General features: G+C 39.5%; 1 protein-coding gene across 1 annotated transcript in view; it reads right to left on the bottom strand.

Annotated features, from left to right (window-relative positions):
* LARS1 (leucyl-tRNA synthetase 1) overlaps positions 1-20,000 on the bottom strand; it is a 1,303,086-nt gene that overhangs the window by 1,134,203 nt on the left and 148,883 nt on the right. The window contains exons 3-5 of the mRNA XM_044064023.1: positions 19,423-19,510; positions 14,954-15,034; positions 12,271-12,411 (exon numbers count right to left, since the gene is read on the bottom strand). Of these exons, the coding sequence (XP_043919958.1) occupies positions 12,271-12,411; positions 14,954-15,034; positions 19,423-19,510 (310 nt within the window). The remainder of the gene's footprint in view (positions 1-12,270; positions 12,412-14,953; positions 15,035-19,422; positions 19,511-20,000) is intronic.

Here is a 20,000-nt window from a genome sequence, read left to right as displayed (position 1 = left end):
AATTCGATCCATGGTTCCTCCAGCAGATGGGTCCAGAGAAAGGAGAACCAAACTTGACGAGGCCAGTAAAGAGCAATGAGGATCATAGAGCTTTTCAACAATCTCACTTTCTGAATCACTTTGGGGATTATAGGGAAAGGAGGAAAGGCATAGAGTAATCCCAGAGGCCAATCATGAACCAGTGCATCCCTTGGTGACTTACCCGGAGGGGGAATGAGGGCAAAGTAGTTGCTGCATTTGGTATTCATGGACATGGCGAATAGGTCGCAGCAAGGCTGGCCCCATTTCTGGGAGATCACTTCAGCAATCTCTGGTTTCAGGGACCACTCATGAGTCATTAGAATTGCTCAGATGAGCGTGTCCACTATCATGTTGGATTTTCCTGGGATGTGCATTGCTATCAGAAAATGTTGAGAAGCAATCGCCCATTGCCAAACTCATTGCGCCTCCCGACATAGTGGGCAAGATTTGGTTCCTCCCTGCTTGTTTATATACCACACTACTGACATGTTGTCAGTCTGAATTGCAACCGTTCACATGTGAAGAGAGTCCTGAAATGCCTGCAACGCATAAAGCACTGCTCTCATCTCCAAAACGTTTATGTACAAGTGGCTTTCGTGATCTTGCCATAGGCCTTTGACTGTCATTCCCAGATAATGTCCCCCCCCCACCCCACCCCACCCGATCTGGGAAGCATCCATGGTCAGTACTGCATTCGGTTGAGGAAAAACAAAGGGATGGTCTTGATACAATTTGTCTGCAGCCACCAAAAATGATCTTTTTTGCATGACTCTGATGATAATCTGGTGTGACAGATGAAGATCTTGCATTGACCACTGAGCAAAGAGCAACCATTGTAGAACCCTCATGTGCAGACGTGCTAGTGGGACTAGGAGAAGAGCTGCTGCCATGGTCCCAGAACTTGCAGCACAAATCTGGTTTGAACTTTTACCTTTCACAAAAAAATCCTGATTTGCCGGTGAAGGGACTGAATTCTGTCTGGGGTAAGTTTTAATGTCATGCTTTCTGAATCCAGATCTCCACCTAAGGTGGTATGTTGAGACGGCGACAAGCAGATTTAAGTTTACTGTGATGCCTAGTCTGGCACAAAGTGACATTGTTTCATCCCTTGTTTGAAGTAAAAGATCCCTGGTGGTGGCGGTGAGGAGCCAGTCATCTAGATATGGAAAACACCCGGAATCCCTGACGTCTCAAGTGAGCCGTGACTACTACCATGCATGTGGTGAACACTCTGGGGGCTGTAGTGAGACCAAAGGGCAGGGCTCGAAATTGGTAATGATTGGCTCCCAGCCTCAAGCATAAGTGTCTCCTGGATCACCTGTCCATCTTTATATGGTAGTACACATCCTGGAGATCTATTGAGCACATCCAATTGTCTTATTCGATAAACAGGAAAACCGACTGCAGAGTTACCATCCAGAACTTTGACTTCTTCACTGATTTGTTTAGTTTGCCGAGATCTAGAATGGATCTCCAGTCCCCTGTCACTTTTGGAACTAAAAAGAATCTTGAGTTAAGTCCCGGATCCTATTTGGTCTGCGGGGTCCTCTTGGATGACGCTTTTCTATAGCAATGAGATTACTTCTTGTGTTGCATGATCCTTTTGGTCGGGTGGGACATCCAGTAAGGAATGATTTTTTGGTGCGGAAGTAGAAATTTGGTATGCAATAACCTCTGGATATTACTGAATGTACCATTTTTGTATCGGGGAAATTTCTTGCCAGGCATTTGGGTACAGTGACAATCTAACCCCGACTGCCTCCAGAGAATAATAGCAGATGGGCCTCCTTTCAGAAGCACTGGAAGGGCATGTCAGAGAACGTATGTGACGCCCTGGTTTTGCGGACGCCCTCTGCCCCGAGGTCAGTGTCTTCCATTGTAACTTCCCCCTCTGCCCTTGGGGGAAGAGTCACCACATGACTCAGAGAAACCTTTTTGGGACTTGTGGAACCACATCTTTTCACCCTTTTGACCTTTGGGCTAAGGCTTAGACGGGGCAGAAAAACGGACTCCCATGGCAGATAAGGTTTTCCCTTCCTGCTCGCACCTGGTTAAAAGTATCCTTCACCTTTGGTCCAAAAAGGGATGAACCATCAAAGGGAGTGTTGGTGAAGGAAGACCTGAAGGGTTCGGCAAAATTGCAAAGGTGCATCCAGGAATGTCTCCTGAGGGAAATTCCTGCTGCTGCCCCCCCTACTCACTCCATCCGCCGCATAAGAAATTAGTCTCACAGAGGAGTTTGCAATGGAAGTGAGGGTGGAGAGCTGCGAAGAAACAATCAGCAGACCCTGAAGCTACGGTACCCTGAAGGGAATTTCCTAGCTCTTTGAGGAGATCCCTTTGAAGTCTCGTAAAATGGGTAAGGTACTTCAGCGACCGTAGAGTAAAAGCCACTGAAGAGAAGGTACGCTTTCCATATCTGTCCATAATCCTGGACACTCTGTTAGGAGGATGAACAGATGAAGAGTTCTCTGAGAGTTCCTTCTTAGTGGACACCACCAGCACCATGGCATCTACAGGGACACCTTTTGTCAAATAAATCCTTATCCGGGGTTGGCGGTAATGAACTTGTTGGGCCTCCGCGGAACAGGCTCCACTGTATCAGGCGATATCCAGGCCTTACAAGATATGACCCCTAGCAGTTTGTCATAAGGGGGAGTTCACTCGGGAGGTGGAAGGGTGAGACCTAAAAGCCTCCAGCTATACCGATTCGTCCTTCAAAGGGTTGGTGGGCTGTCAGTCACCCCTCTGCTTCAAGATTCCATGATGTCAGCAAAGGATACATCCTCCGAGGGGGACCTTGGGGGCCCTTCACACTCATGCAAGTTGGTTTCAGAGGCGACAGACTCAGGGGAGTCTATGTGCTTCCTCTTGCACAGTTTCTACCAAGGGACCTACTCTGAGCGGTACTCCGGGGAAGTTTCAGAAGAGACCACGCCAACAGGGGCTCCCTGAGGGTCCGGGTCTCTACGCCTAGGGGGAGGCAAAGGTGAGGAGACCATCACTGGCACCTGGGAGGGAATGAGAGCCTGGATCCAATGGTGGGGCTGTTTGGGGTGACATCACCTTCTCCATCAGCTCGAAAGTCTTCCCACCCTGCTCTGAACTGGCCCTCAGCTCCGAAGCAACAGAGGGTCGATTCCGAGGCAAGGCAGACTTGCTCAGACGCCGACATGGGAGCCGAACTCAACCTAGCTAAGGCACCGAGAGGAAGAGTCGGGTCGGACGACAGTCCACGCCAACTCTCCCCCCCGGACCAGACTGGCGAGCATCTGCTCCCAGACCCCTTGACTTCCAATGGAGCTGAGGAAGTTAGAGCAGTCGGCACCGAAGATTCCAATGGGGCTCTCGATGCCGACTGTTCCACTACTATCGGATCAGAGCTCTCAGGCTCTGAAGACGCTGAGGTGGTCAGAGAAATCACAACAGGGCATGTAGGTATGGACAGCTCTGAGACCTTCAGGTCCGGAGATAAAACTTTGGCCAGGGCTGGTGTTTGGAGTAATCTCTTCACCACCCACTCCACATCCTTATCGGATAAGCTCCTGGAGGAACGGGTGGATAAGGAAGGAGATCTACCCCGGTCCAAAATGGGTAGATCTCAAGATAGGCGAGACAGGCTCCAGTTCTGTGGAGTGTCTTCTATTCAATGCTTCTGCCCACTCCGAGGATATTGCTGGAACCACAGACGTAATGGTTGTGTCGGAACACAGAGTCCTCAGTTCTGATGTCACAATGTTTTTAGGTGGCTCAGTCAATGGAGCTGAAGAAGCCAGTCTTTTGATGGACTATGTCTTGGAGGAAGAAGGGGAGGAGGATTTGGAGCTCTGTCCTTTGTCTAAAGACTCCTTTAAAGGCCCTTTCATTAAACCCCTATCAATTAGTTCTCTCTTCCTTTCATGGAGCACCCTGCTACTGAAAGCATGACAGATGGTGCAGGGTCCTGTAAATTCACCTCACAGAGGCAGTAGACGCAGCTGGTATGGCTGTCGGTGACAGACATTTTCTGGGTGCATCCATCACATTTTTTAAACCCAGATTGTCGATGCTCTTTTTCCTTAGACATCATCCAAGAGATAAACTGCAGACAAGGGAAGTTAAAAAAACTACAAACTGAAAAAACTATCTTGTAAGAAAGATCTTTTTTTTTTTTTGACAGAAAAAAAGAGGGGAGGGAACAGCCCTCTAAGTCAATTGGGCCTCAAGAGCCCTCCAACTTAAACGGTACTCTCTATGATTGGGATAGGGGAAGAGAATCTTCTAATTTAAAATGATTCTCAGGAAAGAACACGCACTGAAGAAAAGGGAGAGCGGCCCTCTAACTTAAACGGGCCGCAAGAACCCTCTAACAAATGGTGATCCCTAAACTAGAAAAGGTAGAGAAGACCTAACAAAGACTCATGCAACTGTTAAAAGTAGAAGACTTTAAAGACAAAAAAATCAAGGAAACAACACTGAAAAATATAAAATTAGTCTACTTAGCCAATGAGCCAGCCAGATAGCAACCTCGATGCTTGAGCGGCAAACGAGATCTGGGCGATTTGGCCCAGAGTATCATGGAATAGGAGTTAGCCTCGAGCCAGTGGAAGCTCTCGAACTTTAGTATTCGGCCGAGTTGAAGCAGTGAATGGCTCCGAACCCAACCAGCAAGAATTACTGCGAGATAGGACAACATAACATTTAAAGTTTATCTCAAGAGATCTTTATATTTTTTATATCGTAATAGTCTAAAATGTCATGTGAAATGAATAAATTACCTGTTCTTTAACATGATTTTACAACTGGTGACCAATGTGACACTATTTTATTTTGTTAAAACTTGCTAACCCTTTAAGGAAATCTTTCCTTGATGAAGCTGCCCCACTTAACATTCAGTATTCCTTACTTAAACAAAAGGCGGCAGTTATGCTCAATTTTGTTTTGAGGAAGTCAATGAAAGTAGAAATGGACGAAAGCGCTTATCTTATTTTAATAATTTAAACTTATTTTTGATTAGTGTAAACTTTTATTGTGACCAAAGAAGACTCGGGAATAAAGTTTTTAAGTTTTCAGTACTTGTGGTATAACCTTGTTTATTATCTGGTGGACAACAGCCAGTAAGGCATTTTAAATTTTATACAACTCTAAAATATATTTTGCTGTTTTACTGGTAGGGATGCAACGTTGGTATGCTTTGTGAGCCAAGCATCATACACCAGAAAATCTAACAGCAGCACCACCACGTTGCTTTGTAACATTCTGTAATATAATTGTTGGTGCAAATTGTATCTGCTGAAATTAGGGTTATGCAAAGTATTTCATGGAGGTTACTGTGCAGTACTGCTGGTTACCTTAAGGAGCACTGTAAAGGTTTCTCAGTGTGTGAACCACATTCACCCATTAACAAACTGGGTTACTAAGAAAAACCTTGTACCGTAGATAAAGTATCCTTTTGTTATTACAGCCTGTTATGTAGGTTTAAAATTGAGATTTATATAATGCATTCATTCATGCACATTGTATAGATACTGCTTTAACACATGTGAATAGAAAAAATATACATTTTAAAACACTCAATAAAAAACTGTGTAACAGAATCTTTTTATGTGCTCATGCATTTTACAACATAATTATATATGTTGCATGTTATAAAGAAGATATTATATAATTTACATGCCTATATGATGTCAGCTATACATAAAACATGGTAGGACTTCCAAGATGGCTGCACAATGATCAAGAGCTTAATTTCAGCTCTCACAGTGTGAAAACAGAGAAATAAGACCACTGATATTATTAACTTGGGTAAAATTTGTTTACTAACTAGTGTGTATGCTGACTGGATTCCAGCAAAGAAGAAATTTAGACAACCTAAAGAAAATGAACCAGAAAAGGCAAAGAGAAAACACAGGCTGGGAAGAATCCTACAGCTATTCAGCATAAAGCAGTTCAAGCTTCAGCTTTAGTACAAAGATAGCTTCCATTATTTAGAGCAAAAAATAAATCAAATATACTCAGAGGTGATTAAAACAAATGAATCACAGAAGAAATAGCTCAACTCACTCAACAAAAGACAGGAAAAAAATAGAAGCTTCAACTAGCTATTCAGATCAACTGAAAAAACTGCAGAGACAGAAATTTAAAAAAAAAAGGCTGGCTAAGTGCGAGGCTTCTCTAGAAAAGCTGTTCAAACAATGGTATAGTAAGAAGATAGCACAGAAAACCTGAGATTTGTTGCAGTACCAGAGAAACTGAAACACACTAACAAGTTTATGAAAGCAGAAATAAGCAGCTAGACTGGTATTCCACAGCAGGATTTAAAAGGGCACATAAAGTGCATGTTCCAAACTAGACCATGAGAATGCAGCCAAGGCCTACATAGTAAAAATGCAAACATACCAGCAAAACAGTTGATTTTGACAAAACTGTGGCAAAAGGGGAAATTATTAAAAACAGGAGATAGCAAAAAGTTTTGTGGAAAATGATTGCTCACTCTATACCAGGCAGAAGAGCTGCAAATTTATCCCAGCAATCAGGAAATGTCAAAAAAAAAACAGTTGAGAGATTCAAGCTGCTCTATCCAGCTGTCTTCACAATATTTTCCTGGAGGATCAAAGAAATGTTTTTGGATGCAGAGCAGCCTAAGGAAGAAATACAGTTTATCCAATCAAAAGTGGACCAGCAAACTGAAGGGGAAGCTGCTTCATTCTTCTGAAAATAAAGATCATATAGATAACTTTGCCAGTAAAACGTTTTCCAGTATTCCAAAGGGAAATGCTTGAGAGACAGAAATAAAACAAAAAATATATAGGCGCTGATTAGAAGAATCAGGAGTAGCTAGCACTTGAAGCAGAGTCTGGTATTGGGAGATGGAGATGAACAGGAAGAAGCCAGTCAGCATCACTGAAATTAGTGAATACATGGGAAACAATACATCACATTTGTGAAATATGGTTTTACAAGAAAGTGGCTGAGAAAGACTGGACTTTTGTTGACTTTGTTAAACTTCTGGGTGGACTGTAAAACATATACCCCACTTTATGTCATTAACGATTAGAGGGATTTAAAGGGGGAAAGTAACCAGAAGAATTTTTTTTTATTATTAATATTTCTTTTAAAATTTTCTTGATATAAACTCAATAATAAAGCAGTTTTGTATATTGTACAGTTGAGGGTATTTTAAATGTGTGGGTTGTTTTTTCAGCAGCAACTGAGCTACGTGACACAGTATTTTTTACTTTACAAAAAATAGGTTTTACAGCATAACAAGAGAAGAAAGCCTGGACAGAAGCAAGTTAACTTTATATGCTATGATCCTGTGTTGCTGGTGTGGGGTGTGTAAAGTGCACTGATTATATTACGTGTAGAATTACAATAATCTCTCATCATTACAAGGGTGGCTGTCTAGACTGAAGCCCTTGGGTTAAACCATAAACAAGTGTTTTTTAAGCAAGTAGACTTGAAAAAGAAGACAAAATGCAGTTGATTTGGGGAAACTATACCTATCTGGATGGTTACACTTGAGTTAAATTGCACATTGTTCTGCGTTAATAAGGAATGGAGGTGTTCTAAAAAGTAATTAGTTTTTTTTTGACAATTTTCCTTAAAAGAAAGTTGTGAAAATGTGACGTGGGTTCAAGTGAAGATAAGAAAACTGTATAAAAAATTCTGCCAAACAATAGTGGGTTCACGTAAGACAAAGACTGGAATTACATATTCAAAAAACTGTCATGCATAACAGATGGAAACATCAGCTTTTTATCATAATGGCTATGCTATCCATATTATCTTGGAATGTAAATGGACTTACAGGTATAGATAGAAAAGAAGGTGTATTGAATTATATTAAGGAATGCAGATAGCAATGCTTCAAGAGACACTTTTGGAAAGAAATGCATATGTGAATTTAACGAAAGATTTCAGGATGGTTAATCAGTATAATATCTAGGACAAAGGAAAAGTGGAGTAATAATGGTGACTGCTGGAGGGGCTCCAGCAGTGGCAGAAGAGAAAAAAAAGAGGCAATACTGGTAGATTTGTGGTAGTAAGGAGCTACTGGCAGGGGGGTGGGTTACGCTGGCATGCATTTATATTGCACCCAAAATTACTACTATGAAGCTTAAGAAAAATTTGGGAGAAATAATCAGCTTTCAGCAGGGTATATTACTTGTAGGTGGGGACTGGAACTTGTCTTGCAGTACTGAGGATGTATCAGGGGGACCTATAAGAGAAAAAAAATAACAAAAAGAGGCTAGATTTCTAAAGAAATTTATAAAAATATTTGCCAATACACAAAGTCAATATTAGGAACTTTGAATATTATTTCCAAATGTATAACAACTGGGCTAAACTAGACAGAAATTATATACTCATTGGAACATGTGCATTTAATTAACAGCTCCAACACAGATCCAATAACTATTTCAGATCATGCACTGATAAAATCTAACACAAAAATGCATAGTACTAAAGTAAAAATAAGACAATTATGTTTTCCCACCTATTAAAGAGAGAAATGTAAGGAATGGGTAGTGGAAATTATTATTCGAGAGTTATTAGAGAAGATAGAACTTTTTTCGGAAGCGACAGTGTGTGAGATAAAATGGGAATCATATTTCAAAATTAGGTAAAATCAAAAGAGAAAGAGATATGGTTAAGTACTAAGAATTATTTAAATGGGCTGACAAAGGTTAAACATATTCAGAATAGGGGGAATCTCAAAGAACAACAACAGCGGTAACTGCAGCATGCTAAGGAAAAAATATATGAGCATTTGGATAACATGTATGAGTTTACAAAGATCGCTGTTAAGTAACTACCTTTTCATAATTCCAAAGCACAAAAACTTTTAGCACGACTTAGGCAACAAAGCAGAAAGAGTCGTCACCAAACTTAGGAGACCTATCAAGAAAAATAACCACACATCCTATAGATGTGTTAAATTATTGTGGAAATTTTATGAAAATTTGTATAAAATAGAGGAATGTGGAAATCAAGTAAGAGCAGAAATGGAAATATGCATGTAAGACTTAAATATGCCAAGGTTAGAGACAGATGAGGCTCACCAAACTAATAGTAAAGTCAGGTGAAGAGGAGACAAAAACAGTGATGTAAAATCAATCTGCAGGAAAGTCTCCAGGAACAGATGGTATTACCTGTGGAAGTTAGGAAGGAAGAAAAACATGAAGATTTGGAAGAATTTGTTTACCAGTATTTTAAAAGGAAGGGGTGCACCAACATATTGGAAGAAAGCTGTGGTGGCAGTATTAACCAAAAACAGAAAAGACTAATCAAACTGAGCTTCATACAGACCCATTTCACTTTTAAAACCATGATAGACTGCTTCTGTCCATACTAGACAAAAGAATGGCAAAGGTGTTACAAAATTTGATATTGATCAATGTGTTTTTTTGGAAGGGAGGCAAAAATTTGACAAGTATAAAAGAACAATCATCCAGAGGGAAGCAAAATGTAAAATAATAGCATTCTTGGTGAGTTGTGACATACGGAAAGCATTTGGCAGAGTGACTTGAAATGTTACGAGTACTGCAATGGAAGGATTTGCATTCCCTGAAAAAGTAATAAGATTAATAATGTTAATTAGAAGGATACATGAAAGACTGAGGGTAAAACTTAAACTGGGAGGATTTTTCACCGATATGTTGTAGTTGATTTTCTTTGTATTTACAACCAGTGGCAAAGAAAATAAGGGACTCAGAAAGGATATAATTATAATAATTTCTCCCAATAATAATCAAGAAAACATGTCTTTATTTGCAGAGGATATTATTTTGCACTTGATAAATCCAGAAAAGGACTCTCAGTGCTGTGGAACATTTTGAGACAGTTTCAAGCATTTTCAGGATATAAAATTATGAAGATATAACAAAGTCTATAACCATAAATTGTGTACCCACATACAAACTGATTTTGCACTACCCATATTTACAGGGACATAAGATGAAGTATTTAGGAGTAGGGATTTAAAAGACTTCTGTTACAGCAGTTAAAAAAGATATGTGGGGAGAGACTAAACAAAAGAGAATACAAAAACTGAGAAGCTGGAAGTTTCTGTTTATAGATAAGATACAAGCAGTGAAAATGTTTTTAGTTACTTGTATAAAACTAATCACATGAGAAGCTGTGGACGATGATTAATAAAGAGTTGAAGGAATTTATCTGGGAGAGGAAGATGGAAGGAGTTAAATGGGATAAGTTGATCCTTCTAACAGAACAAGGTTGTTTAGAAATACCTGAATTGAAGGGATATTTTAAAACTACACAGTTAAGGCTCATATACATAATACAAGCAGAATATTATATTTCAAAGTGGAAAGGGAGGATGATAAAGCAAGGGGAAATTTCAAGAAATAAGGAGAGAGAGCGGGATTCTGGATGCAATTCAAATACAGTAACAATCATAATGAATGTTATATTCATAAAGTAGTAGAAAGTATTAGCCAAAATGAGAATGGAGAAATTATATTTAGCTTATAGGGGTGATGGCAATAAGAGGTACAGAAAAGAGGCAAGAGAGGGCTGGAATTTACTGGAGAAAACTGGCAAATGAAGCAAGGTATTACGAGCAAATAACAAGAGAGGGAAAAATAACCGAGTGGGGTGAGGCCAAGCAGTAGTTTGGAGTGAAGGATAGAGACTGCCTTTCCAAACAGGGACTGATATCAGAGTACAGGCAAAGAGAAAAGGATAGGGGAAATCCTAAGTGAAAGACTTGATCTGGTAAAGTTTTTAACTAAATCTAGAACAAAAGCTGCTGTTTAAAGGGATAATTAGTAGGACATATAAAATATTGCACTGTAACTACAGAAATCAATCTAAAGTGGTTAGAAAAGTTCGGGGAGAGACACTGGAAAAGCAAGATAGAAGAAAACAATTGGAAGCAGAATGCATTGCTTCCAGGTATGCAATAAAGTCCAAAGGGTTTATGATTTTTGCTTGGAAGGGCTTGCATAGGTATTTTATACCACAAGCAGACGTCAAAAGAATTTTTTCTCAGGTAGATTTTTCCTCCAAATATCGAACATGTCTTGGGGAAGAAAGAGATAACAGAGACATGTGTTTTGGGAGTGTAAAGCTGGCAGATTTTAAAATTACATAGAGAGTACTAAATCAAAAATATTGGGTGAGAAAAAATAAGGCTGTGATTCCCCCTAAGTAAGGAAACAATTCTTTTAGCAGGGACACAGGATATGAATCATTTAGACATAGTAAGGCCTTGTTAAATTTAATTCTGTTAGCTACCAAAAAAGCCTAAACCAACTGCATTTGAAGTGTTGAATATTATAAAAAGAGATAAAAGAACTGGAAGACGGATCTTTAGAAAAGGGAAGGAGCAAATTACATACACATAAATGATTATAAATACTTTCAGCTCTACTCCTATTGTTTTGTTCTTCCTAACAACTGTCCTTCTCTTCACTTACTTTCTTCCTCTTATCATTACCCAAATGTAATTCTCATCTAATACAGAGGTTCAACTTACTTCTACTGTGATATTCTTCTCACATAACCCATTCTACTCTTCTCGCACAACTTATTCTGCCAAATCCATGAGTGCCACCTTTCACTGCTCCATCACAAGCAAACACTTCCCAACCCCCCAATCCCACATACCAATTTTAAAACTCCCAACACTCCATACAGTAGAGTCTCGATAATCCAAACTAACTGGGACCAAGGGTAGTTCAGATACACATAGATTGAATTGCATAAAAACTTCTAAAATCTTGTTTTTTTTTTCTGCACTCAGGGAATACACTTTTTAACCATTCAGCAAGTCCAGTGGACAATAAAGAATAGTTTTCACACACAAGCAGGCTACAAGTTCAAAAACCATGCACAAGCTGATGCGTATACCATTTACATATTCAGACTATGACTTTTCCTACCAAAAAACTTCTGAAGAGTGGGTTTGGATAATTGACTGTTCAGATAATCGACTCTCCATTGTACAACACTCCCTAATAAAAGCTTCCTCATAATATAAAAAACTTCATTGCCCCTTTAGTGATGGTACCTACCTCTAGCTCAAGTGAACACTTTCCCTTGTGATATCTCTTAGATGGAGTTTGCCCAATGGCTAGTAATATTTTCTTTCACATAATACTACAAGCATAAGGAAAATAACACGCTAATATGTATGTTGAGTTATTGTTTTACCTTCTTCATTAGTCCCAATAACTAAAAATGTATTATAAAATACCTGTATTGCACAAGTTATTCTTGTGTGTCATATAACAAGTTAATTACCTTTTTGCCTTTTGCTTTATCCTTTATTACCAGTTCTTCCTCTTTTTTTAAGCTCAGTTCATCATCTTCCTCCTCATCTTCAGGAAACCGTGGTGGGTAGCCAAAGTCTTCCATCTCTCTCTTCAGCTTATCTGCACAGGCCTAAATCATGTTTAAGAAAAAAAATACAAAATCTGTATTTAACCATACCTAAAATCATTATAGACAAAATTACCAAATTTCCTTAAAGTATTTTATTCCTTGATCATACTCTGTCCTCTGCCCAAATTCATGCCCCCTCCCCCCAATACACACTATATGGACACGATTTTTCTAATTTTTTTTTAGCCACAAACTGGATTTCTTTTAAGTCTTTGGGCTGCTACTTTCTCACTGCAAGACTTAAATGCTACCTGTAGAAGTGCATCTTAGGTGACCACCCCACAATACAGAGCTACTCAAATTATTCTACACTCCAGTGAAGAGCTAATGTACATGCAGGGAGGGACTGAGTGCCTCAGCCTAGTATATGCAGGCTTATCAAAGCAGAAAGCTTTTATTGGTTGGTCTCCTACTATTTTTAAAGTACAGCTGGGTATGGTTATTCAAAAAAAAAATTCATTGCTGCAATACTGATTCAGGAGATTTCTATATGCAGAAGCCTGAAGATTAGTCCAACTTCCAGAGCTCTTCTATGTTCCCCTGGTAGCCTGGCAGACTCCCTCTTCCATCAATGTACTGATGTTGATGGCATGAAGGAGCACCTACTGGTGCCATCGTTGGGTCTTTGTCATAACAGGTGCAAACCGCTGCCTGGAATCAACACAACCCAGCCGCAGATGACCCATCCTAAGTGGGATATCAAGAACAGAGTGATCTAAACCTCGTCTCTTTCTGGACTGCTGCTGAATCCCAAGGAGGAGGGTGTCTGATGAAGTCAAGAGGGTGGGAAGTGCACAGAGATAAGCTGAGAACCCACTTCAACCCAGATGTATGGGACAGACAGTGGAAGAGAAAAGAATGGAGGGTAATGGTATAACAGTGAATCTATTCAAACATTTACAGTTATGTTAACTTCCTAACACAACTGTACTAGATTTTTCATAGCTCAATGTTGCAGTACAGACTCTAGGGGAAAAAAACTCGGAGCTTAACATGCAAATAACAACCTCAGTTGTTTGTGCAAATCTAAGTAATACAAAATTGTCTCCTTCCTTTATTCTGAGGAGGAAAAATGCTGGGAGGTGGACAGCCCGTTTCAGGAAAAAGTTTTTTAACTTTATTTGGCATAAATAGGTTTAGCCCTCAGGATGACCCCATCCTTAAGAAAAGAATGGCTCCTACATATGGTAGCCTGTAGTTCTGAGATCTTTGCAGCCAAGGTCAGAGCTACAAAAAATACAGTCTTCCAAGACATGAGTTTCATGGGGGGATAGAAGACCCTGGTCAAATGGACGGAGTGCAAGCCCAACACAAAGTCCAATTTCTATGGTACAGCAATCCCCTTCTAGAGAGATCTAATGTGCAAAACTCCCTTAAGGAACTGTTTCATTGGCAACAGAGTACAGAGGTGGCTTACATGAACACACAGAGACAGAGGAGGCATACATCATGAGGAAAAGCATAAAAAGGGCCTGCTTTGCATAGGTCTGACAGGTAGGTGAGGACCAGAAAGGTCTACACTGAAACTGGATACTGTTCTAGGTTATTGTACCACCTGGAAAATCTTTGCACTTCACTAAGTAAAGCTTTCTGAAGTATGATTTCCTGAGCTCCGTCACAATCTGCAGCACATCCTCAGAGAATATGCAACTGGAAGACTGCTAAATTATCCAAAATGTCAGTGTTATGGAAACATGAGCTTTAGGCTGGAATTTTGAGGGACTCATCTGGAGTAAAAGTGTTATGGTGCACTAGTAAAAGACTACAGAGGGAAGTAGCAGCTACATTTCACTGTGCAAGCTGAACGTTACTGATTTCTAAACAATACTCTAAATCATTAAAAGCAAGATCAGTGGATTGCACAGGTATCCCATCTGTTGCAGTGCAGGGCTGTACTGGTGCAACATTCATTACTATACAGAGTATCTACCTCAAGGCATGACACCAAGAATTTTAAGGAATAATGAAGGGAAAATGCCTTTAAAAAGGTATATCTGGGAACATTATAATAAGCTCATTAAGAGGTATACTGCCACATATTCGCTGCGAATTGTAGATGCGTGTGTCACAGTGATGGATTTTACTGCTATGTCTGATATTAAATTTGAAACAACACAGCATGCTTTTTAGTCTAATAAGATCACAAAACAAAATGTACATTACTACTAAATATTCTTTAGCAGAAACAGTAAAGATTAATTTTACTACAGTCTTGGATCATGTATATTTGGAGTATATATTGTATACATTAGTCACTTCAAGCTTAGAAAGGCACAGGTGTGCACATACTATTATATTAGATAACAGGCATTTAGTGATTTGTGCTAGCAATTAATAGACAGCAAAGTGAAACACAGCAGTTTCAATAGGACACTCAAGAGAAACAGACACAGCAAAAAGTTTTACACATAGGTTAGTGAAAATGGTCAAGAGGGCTTGGGAAACAGCACAAATCAAATGTACCGTTCATGCTGTTCACCCTACAATATAATACGCATAACACTAAAGTGTGAAAAATGGTAATTCAGATTACAGAACTCACCTTAATTGGCATTCCAGTACAGTGAAGTCCAAAAGGAAACAAGCACCTCTTCCCTTTTAACTGCTGGTAGCCAACTGCAAACTAATGTAGGAAACAATAAAAATATTAATCAACATCCATGGCTCATGAATAGGAAATAATTGATTTACTTAAAAGTACTTAAATGCTTAAACCTAAGCATTTTCATAACATAAAAAAAGACACACTGAACATTAAATTTTTTTTCAGAAATCACTACACTAGCATATCAAAATATATCATCAGAAAATAACTAAAAAAAATAAATAAATAAAAAAGTTTTGAAAGCAAAGGTGTTGCACCCAAGCTGAGTGAAGAAGTACTTAAATTTGACTTGTTAAGCAGATAGGTGACTAGTCCAAGGATATTTTTAGCTACTCTGTTCAAGAAAGAATGTACATGAAACACGGGGAAGTTAAAGAAGCACTGAAAAGCTTAACATGATGCTTTGTTCTCATGTTCCATTCAAGTCACAAAACTAAATACTGTCTTAACTAATGGACCACTCAACAGTCAAAGGATTCCAGAAAGTATCAGCTCAAACTGTCATTATGAGTCAGCAGGTATAACTTGTCTATAAAAACCATAACTCGTGCTTAAAGAAAGAAATGGGGGATGGTCAGTTATCAGGACTCGAATTTTCAGTAACCGGTGCCTGAATTTATTAAATGATGGATCAGGGTTCAAGCTGTTAGTCCGATTCTGATTTGATTTAATTGATTGATTGACTGCTTCATTCAGGAACTTCCTTGGCCAGGCAGAACTACTACACTATTTCAAGAAAAGATCCTTGTACGGTGTGCAAAACACCTGAGCTGATAAGTTTTTTGATGAAACTGCTTTTAGCTGCAGCTTGGTGCGTTTTCTTCTTTCTTCCATCTGTGTCACAGTTTACCACTTAATCTCAGCATCAAAATAAGAATTCAACACAATCACAGAATCAAACACATACCACTTAAGTTTAAATGAATTAATGTGCTAAGGCACACTAAAAAATAAATAAATATATAACATATAGACGTGATGTTAGAATGCAGAAACATATAACACTGAACACACAGTTAACATTAGTTCTACGTACTAAGAATAGATTAGCCAATCCACTGTCAAAACGAGAGAATTTATATTATTCCTAGCCACATTCTGGGGGGACAAACCCTGGAAAATGGATACTTTTAGATTTTTTTCCTGATATTTTGGGGTAGGAAGTTCCAAATGCAGACTCCCCCCCCCCCCCCCCCCAATGCTTGCTGAAAAGCAATCTTAACTGAGTGAGGGCTTCAACACTGGTTAAGGAGACAGGGTAAGTAGTCATTCATAATTTTAAAGTTTGGAGGCAAATGAATAAGGGCTACAGTGTAACAACTTAAAGACAGAGCTCAGAAGGACAGTGGTTGGGGCAGTATTATTTATTTATGTATTTCCAGTTTGATTACCAGGGAAGTCAACTGGGCCCAGAGAGCCCGTTTTTAGTGGAGGCCCAGGGAGAAAAGCTCCATGAAACAGATTACAGTAAAGATAGAAGTACAATAAAAATAAACGTACAAATACATATCAAACAATACAAAGCGTGAGCAATACTGCCCATAGTTGAAAATGATCATGCAGACATATTTTAACAAACTCACACAGTTAAAGTCAAATGTATCTCAAGGACCACCTGAAGCTGTTCAACTCGCACATCTGCATCAGAGAAAGTAGCCAATTTCACAAAATGAGGGCAAGATGTACAGGACAGATACTGACAATCCCAAACAAAACTCTCGTAACAACCAGCAGACCAACATGCGACAAACTGAGTCACCTAGCAGCAATATAATATTTCAGTGGCTCTTTCAAATAGACAGGACCCAGATCATGTAGGGCACAGAAGGCAAGAGCAAAAAAAATTATGCAAACAGATCTGCCTGCAACACTCAGCATAGGCATGACAAATGTCTGACGTGTGTCAGTAAGCAGCCTTGTCATAGAAGTCAGAACATTCAGCAAGCAGGCTAGATCACCATCCAATATCGCAAAGTATACAGCACTGCAGGAATGGAAATTATCACAAATGAAGTACAAATCCATATCCTATCATCTAACAGTGAAATACAGTGCATTACCATGGCTATTTTCTTCAAATGTAAACAATATGTGTTGATAACAGCCTACACCTGGTCCATGAGAATGAGCTTGTCATCAAGAAAAATGCCCAGGTTTGATAATAGATACAAACTGTAACACATCTCCTCCCATTTGATTAAACAGAGAGAGCAAAGAAAAGGAGTTGGCTGGTGGTGGAACAAACCAGCAATGCTTCAGTCTTAGCTATGTTTAACTTAAACAAGTCATCCAAAGATCAAATTCAAGCAGTCTTCTACATCCAAAGACTGCTTGAATTTGATCTTTGGATGACTTAATTAAAACAGTCTTCTAAAGCTGAAATATCAAACACACAGAGATACAACTAAATATCACATACATATGACTGACAGAAAATCTCCCTCTCACTACAATAAACTTCCTTTGCTGCAGCAAGCACGAGTGACAAAGGAGCCAAAAATAGAGCCCTGGGGTAAAACCAGCAGTCCAGAAAGTAAGACCTCTAGGAATTCAAACTGGACATCGCCTGGCCAAAGACACCCTGAAAGTGAGAGGCAAATCACTTGAGAAATACATGATGATAAAATGCAAAATGTTGCTATATGCTTGACAGACCTCATGCTCCAGGGTGTCAAAAGGCAACGGGAGATCAAAGAAGGACTGAAACAAAATACTGCCACTGATCCCTTGCCTAAGGGCAATCATTATCTACTCTAATGGGGGATGTCTCCCTGCTCTGCTTAGATTTAAAACATAGATGAAAGTGACACAACAAATCATGTAACGTCAGATGTGAATAGAGCTGAGCATAGGACCACACACACAATTACCTTTGCAGTGAACAGAAAGTTAGGGTGAGAATACTCCAGAATGTCTAAATATGAATGCTTAAAAACTGTCGTAATCAAGGTCTGTTAACACAGATGGAAAGAACTCTCTCTTCAGTAAGCTGCAAGCAATTCAGAGAATTAAAATAAGCGATTTGCAAAACAATTTACCAAACTTATACAGCCAAGATCCAAAGCACAGCAAGTCAGATGCACAACCAAAGTAGCATCCTTAAACTTCTTGTAATTGACATGAATAAACTCCCTCCAGCACAAGTCTGGATCATCTATCTTAGACAAACAGCTGTGCTCAGTGTTTGAATCCAGGCATTCTACTACCGCTCGAGTCTCAAGCACTCTAAACCCAATGTCTCAAATCCTGGGACTGCAGCATCTTGTAGCTTGGGAAGGCTTCTGCTTGTGCTTGAACATGAATACGAGTTCAGGCAAGCAGCTGCCACTGCTGTAGCTTAACAAATCACATTATTCGAGTTCGAGCTGTGGTGAGTAAATGTGCATTATGGTACCAGTGTGGAACAGGGTTTTACGAATTGTGAAGAGGGGTGTCTTAGGGTTAGAGTTAGGATTCTAGTAGGGTTACAGTAGCCAAATAATTATAAGAGAGAGTGTTATTGGGAGTTCAAGAACTAGCTTATTCAAGCAAGTGGCAATCAGTAAATGCATTGCAAGCAAATAGCATGCAAGCTCTTACAGTAGACACATTGAATCCTGAACAAAAGACAGCATCATCGTGAGAAATTCCATCTGCAAGAAATCATGCAGCTTTCTCATAGTCAGAAAAAAAAATAACCATGTAAACCTCTCAAAACAGAGCAGCTGGATGGACAACAGCACTGAAGATCTCTTTCAATATAATAGTGAAATAGGTTTTCCCTGAAGATGATGAAGATGATGCATCATACATCTTCTTCATTCCCATAACATGTTTAGGCACACAGTCGCTGCTATACCAGAAGTTCTACAAGATTTTAGTCTTCATACAGAGTTTGATATGCTTCCCAGTTCACTAGATTACAAACAGGTATAGCAGAGTGGTGCAGCAGTTAGCACTGTTACCTCACTGTGGCTGATTTTCTAGTTCAATTCTCAGCTGAGGTGCCTTCTGTGCATTCTCTCCATGTCTCCTGTGTTTTTTTTTTTTTTTTGAGGAGCACTCTGGTTTCCTTGCACATTTCAGTGATATGCACTGAAATGAAATGGTGATCTTCAAAACTCCCTATAAGTACATCAACAATGCAAGTCAGTGTCTATATGTATCTTGTAAGGGGCTAATGCTCATTCAGGAGTAGTTTCTTTGCCTCGTACCCAATGATTGCAAGGAGAAGCTCAGACATCACTAGGAGCCTTGAAATGAATAAAGCACGCACTGGAGAATAACTGACTAATTAGGAAATGAGAACAGTCAAATTAAATACACCACAGAAGTCAGTGTTCAAAAAATGCACTTTATGAAAGACAACTCCAGCACATCAGCTTTTTACCACAAAAAATTTAATTACACAGAAAAATAAAACTTACCTCACATTTAGACAAAGAAAAAGTATGCCCAAGGTGAAGGCGGCCATTCATGTAAGGATATGGAAATGTTACAAAGTACTTCTCTTGACTGAAAAAAAAAAACATAAAAGAAAAAAATTACAATTGTTAGCATTAAGAGGAACAAAAAAAAATTCTTTATTGTTAATGGACCCCTAATGAATGAACCATGTGAGCACTATAATGTGCAATTATAAACTGTCAGTCTTTCGAAACTAAATGCACAAAATCTGCTGGTCAGGGACTTTGGCCCTAAGTCCCAGGTAAGTGGCTACCTAGAAGTTCAGGCAATATAAGAACCTAGGGAGCGAAGCTACTGAGCAGACCATGCTCGTTCACCCCAGGAAAGCAGAGAGAGAGACCTATCAAGGGAATATCATTTGGGGGAGACAGCAAGCACTACACTGAGCTTTCTGCCCAAACTGGGGTTAGGTTTTTTTTTTCAATACTTCACCACAAATGGACAACTGCAATAAGCTCCTGTGCTTGCCTCACTCTTGCAGTATCTGAATGGGCCTGCAGGGGATAAGGATTTAACAGTCAAGGAGACAAGGGAACCA

The sequence above is a fragment of the Protopterus annectens genome, chromosome 2.part2 (genome assembly GCF_019279795.1).
Source record: "Protopterus annectens isolate FY-2018-M chromosome 2.part2, PAN1.0, whole genome shotgun sequence".
Taxonomy (NCBI): Eukaryota; Metazoa; Chordata; order Ceratodontiformes; family Protopteridae; genus Protopterus; species Protopterus annectens.
The sequence above is the reverse complement of the archived record's forward strand: the minus strand, read 5'-3'. Positions and strand labels throughout refer to the sequence as shown.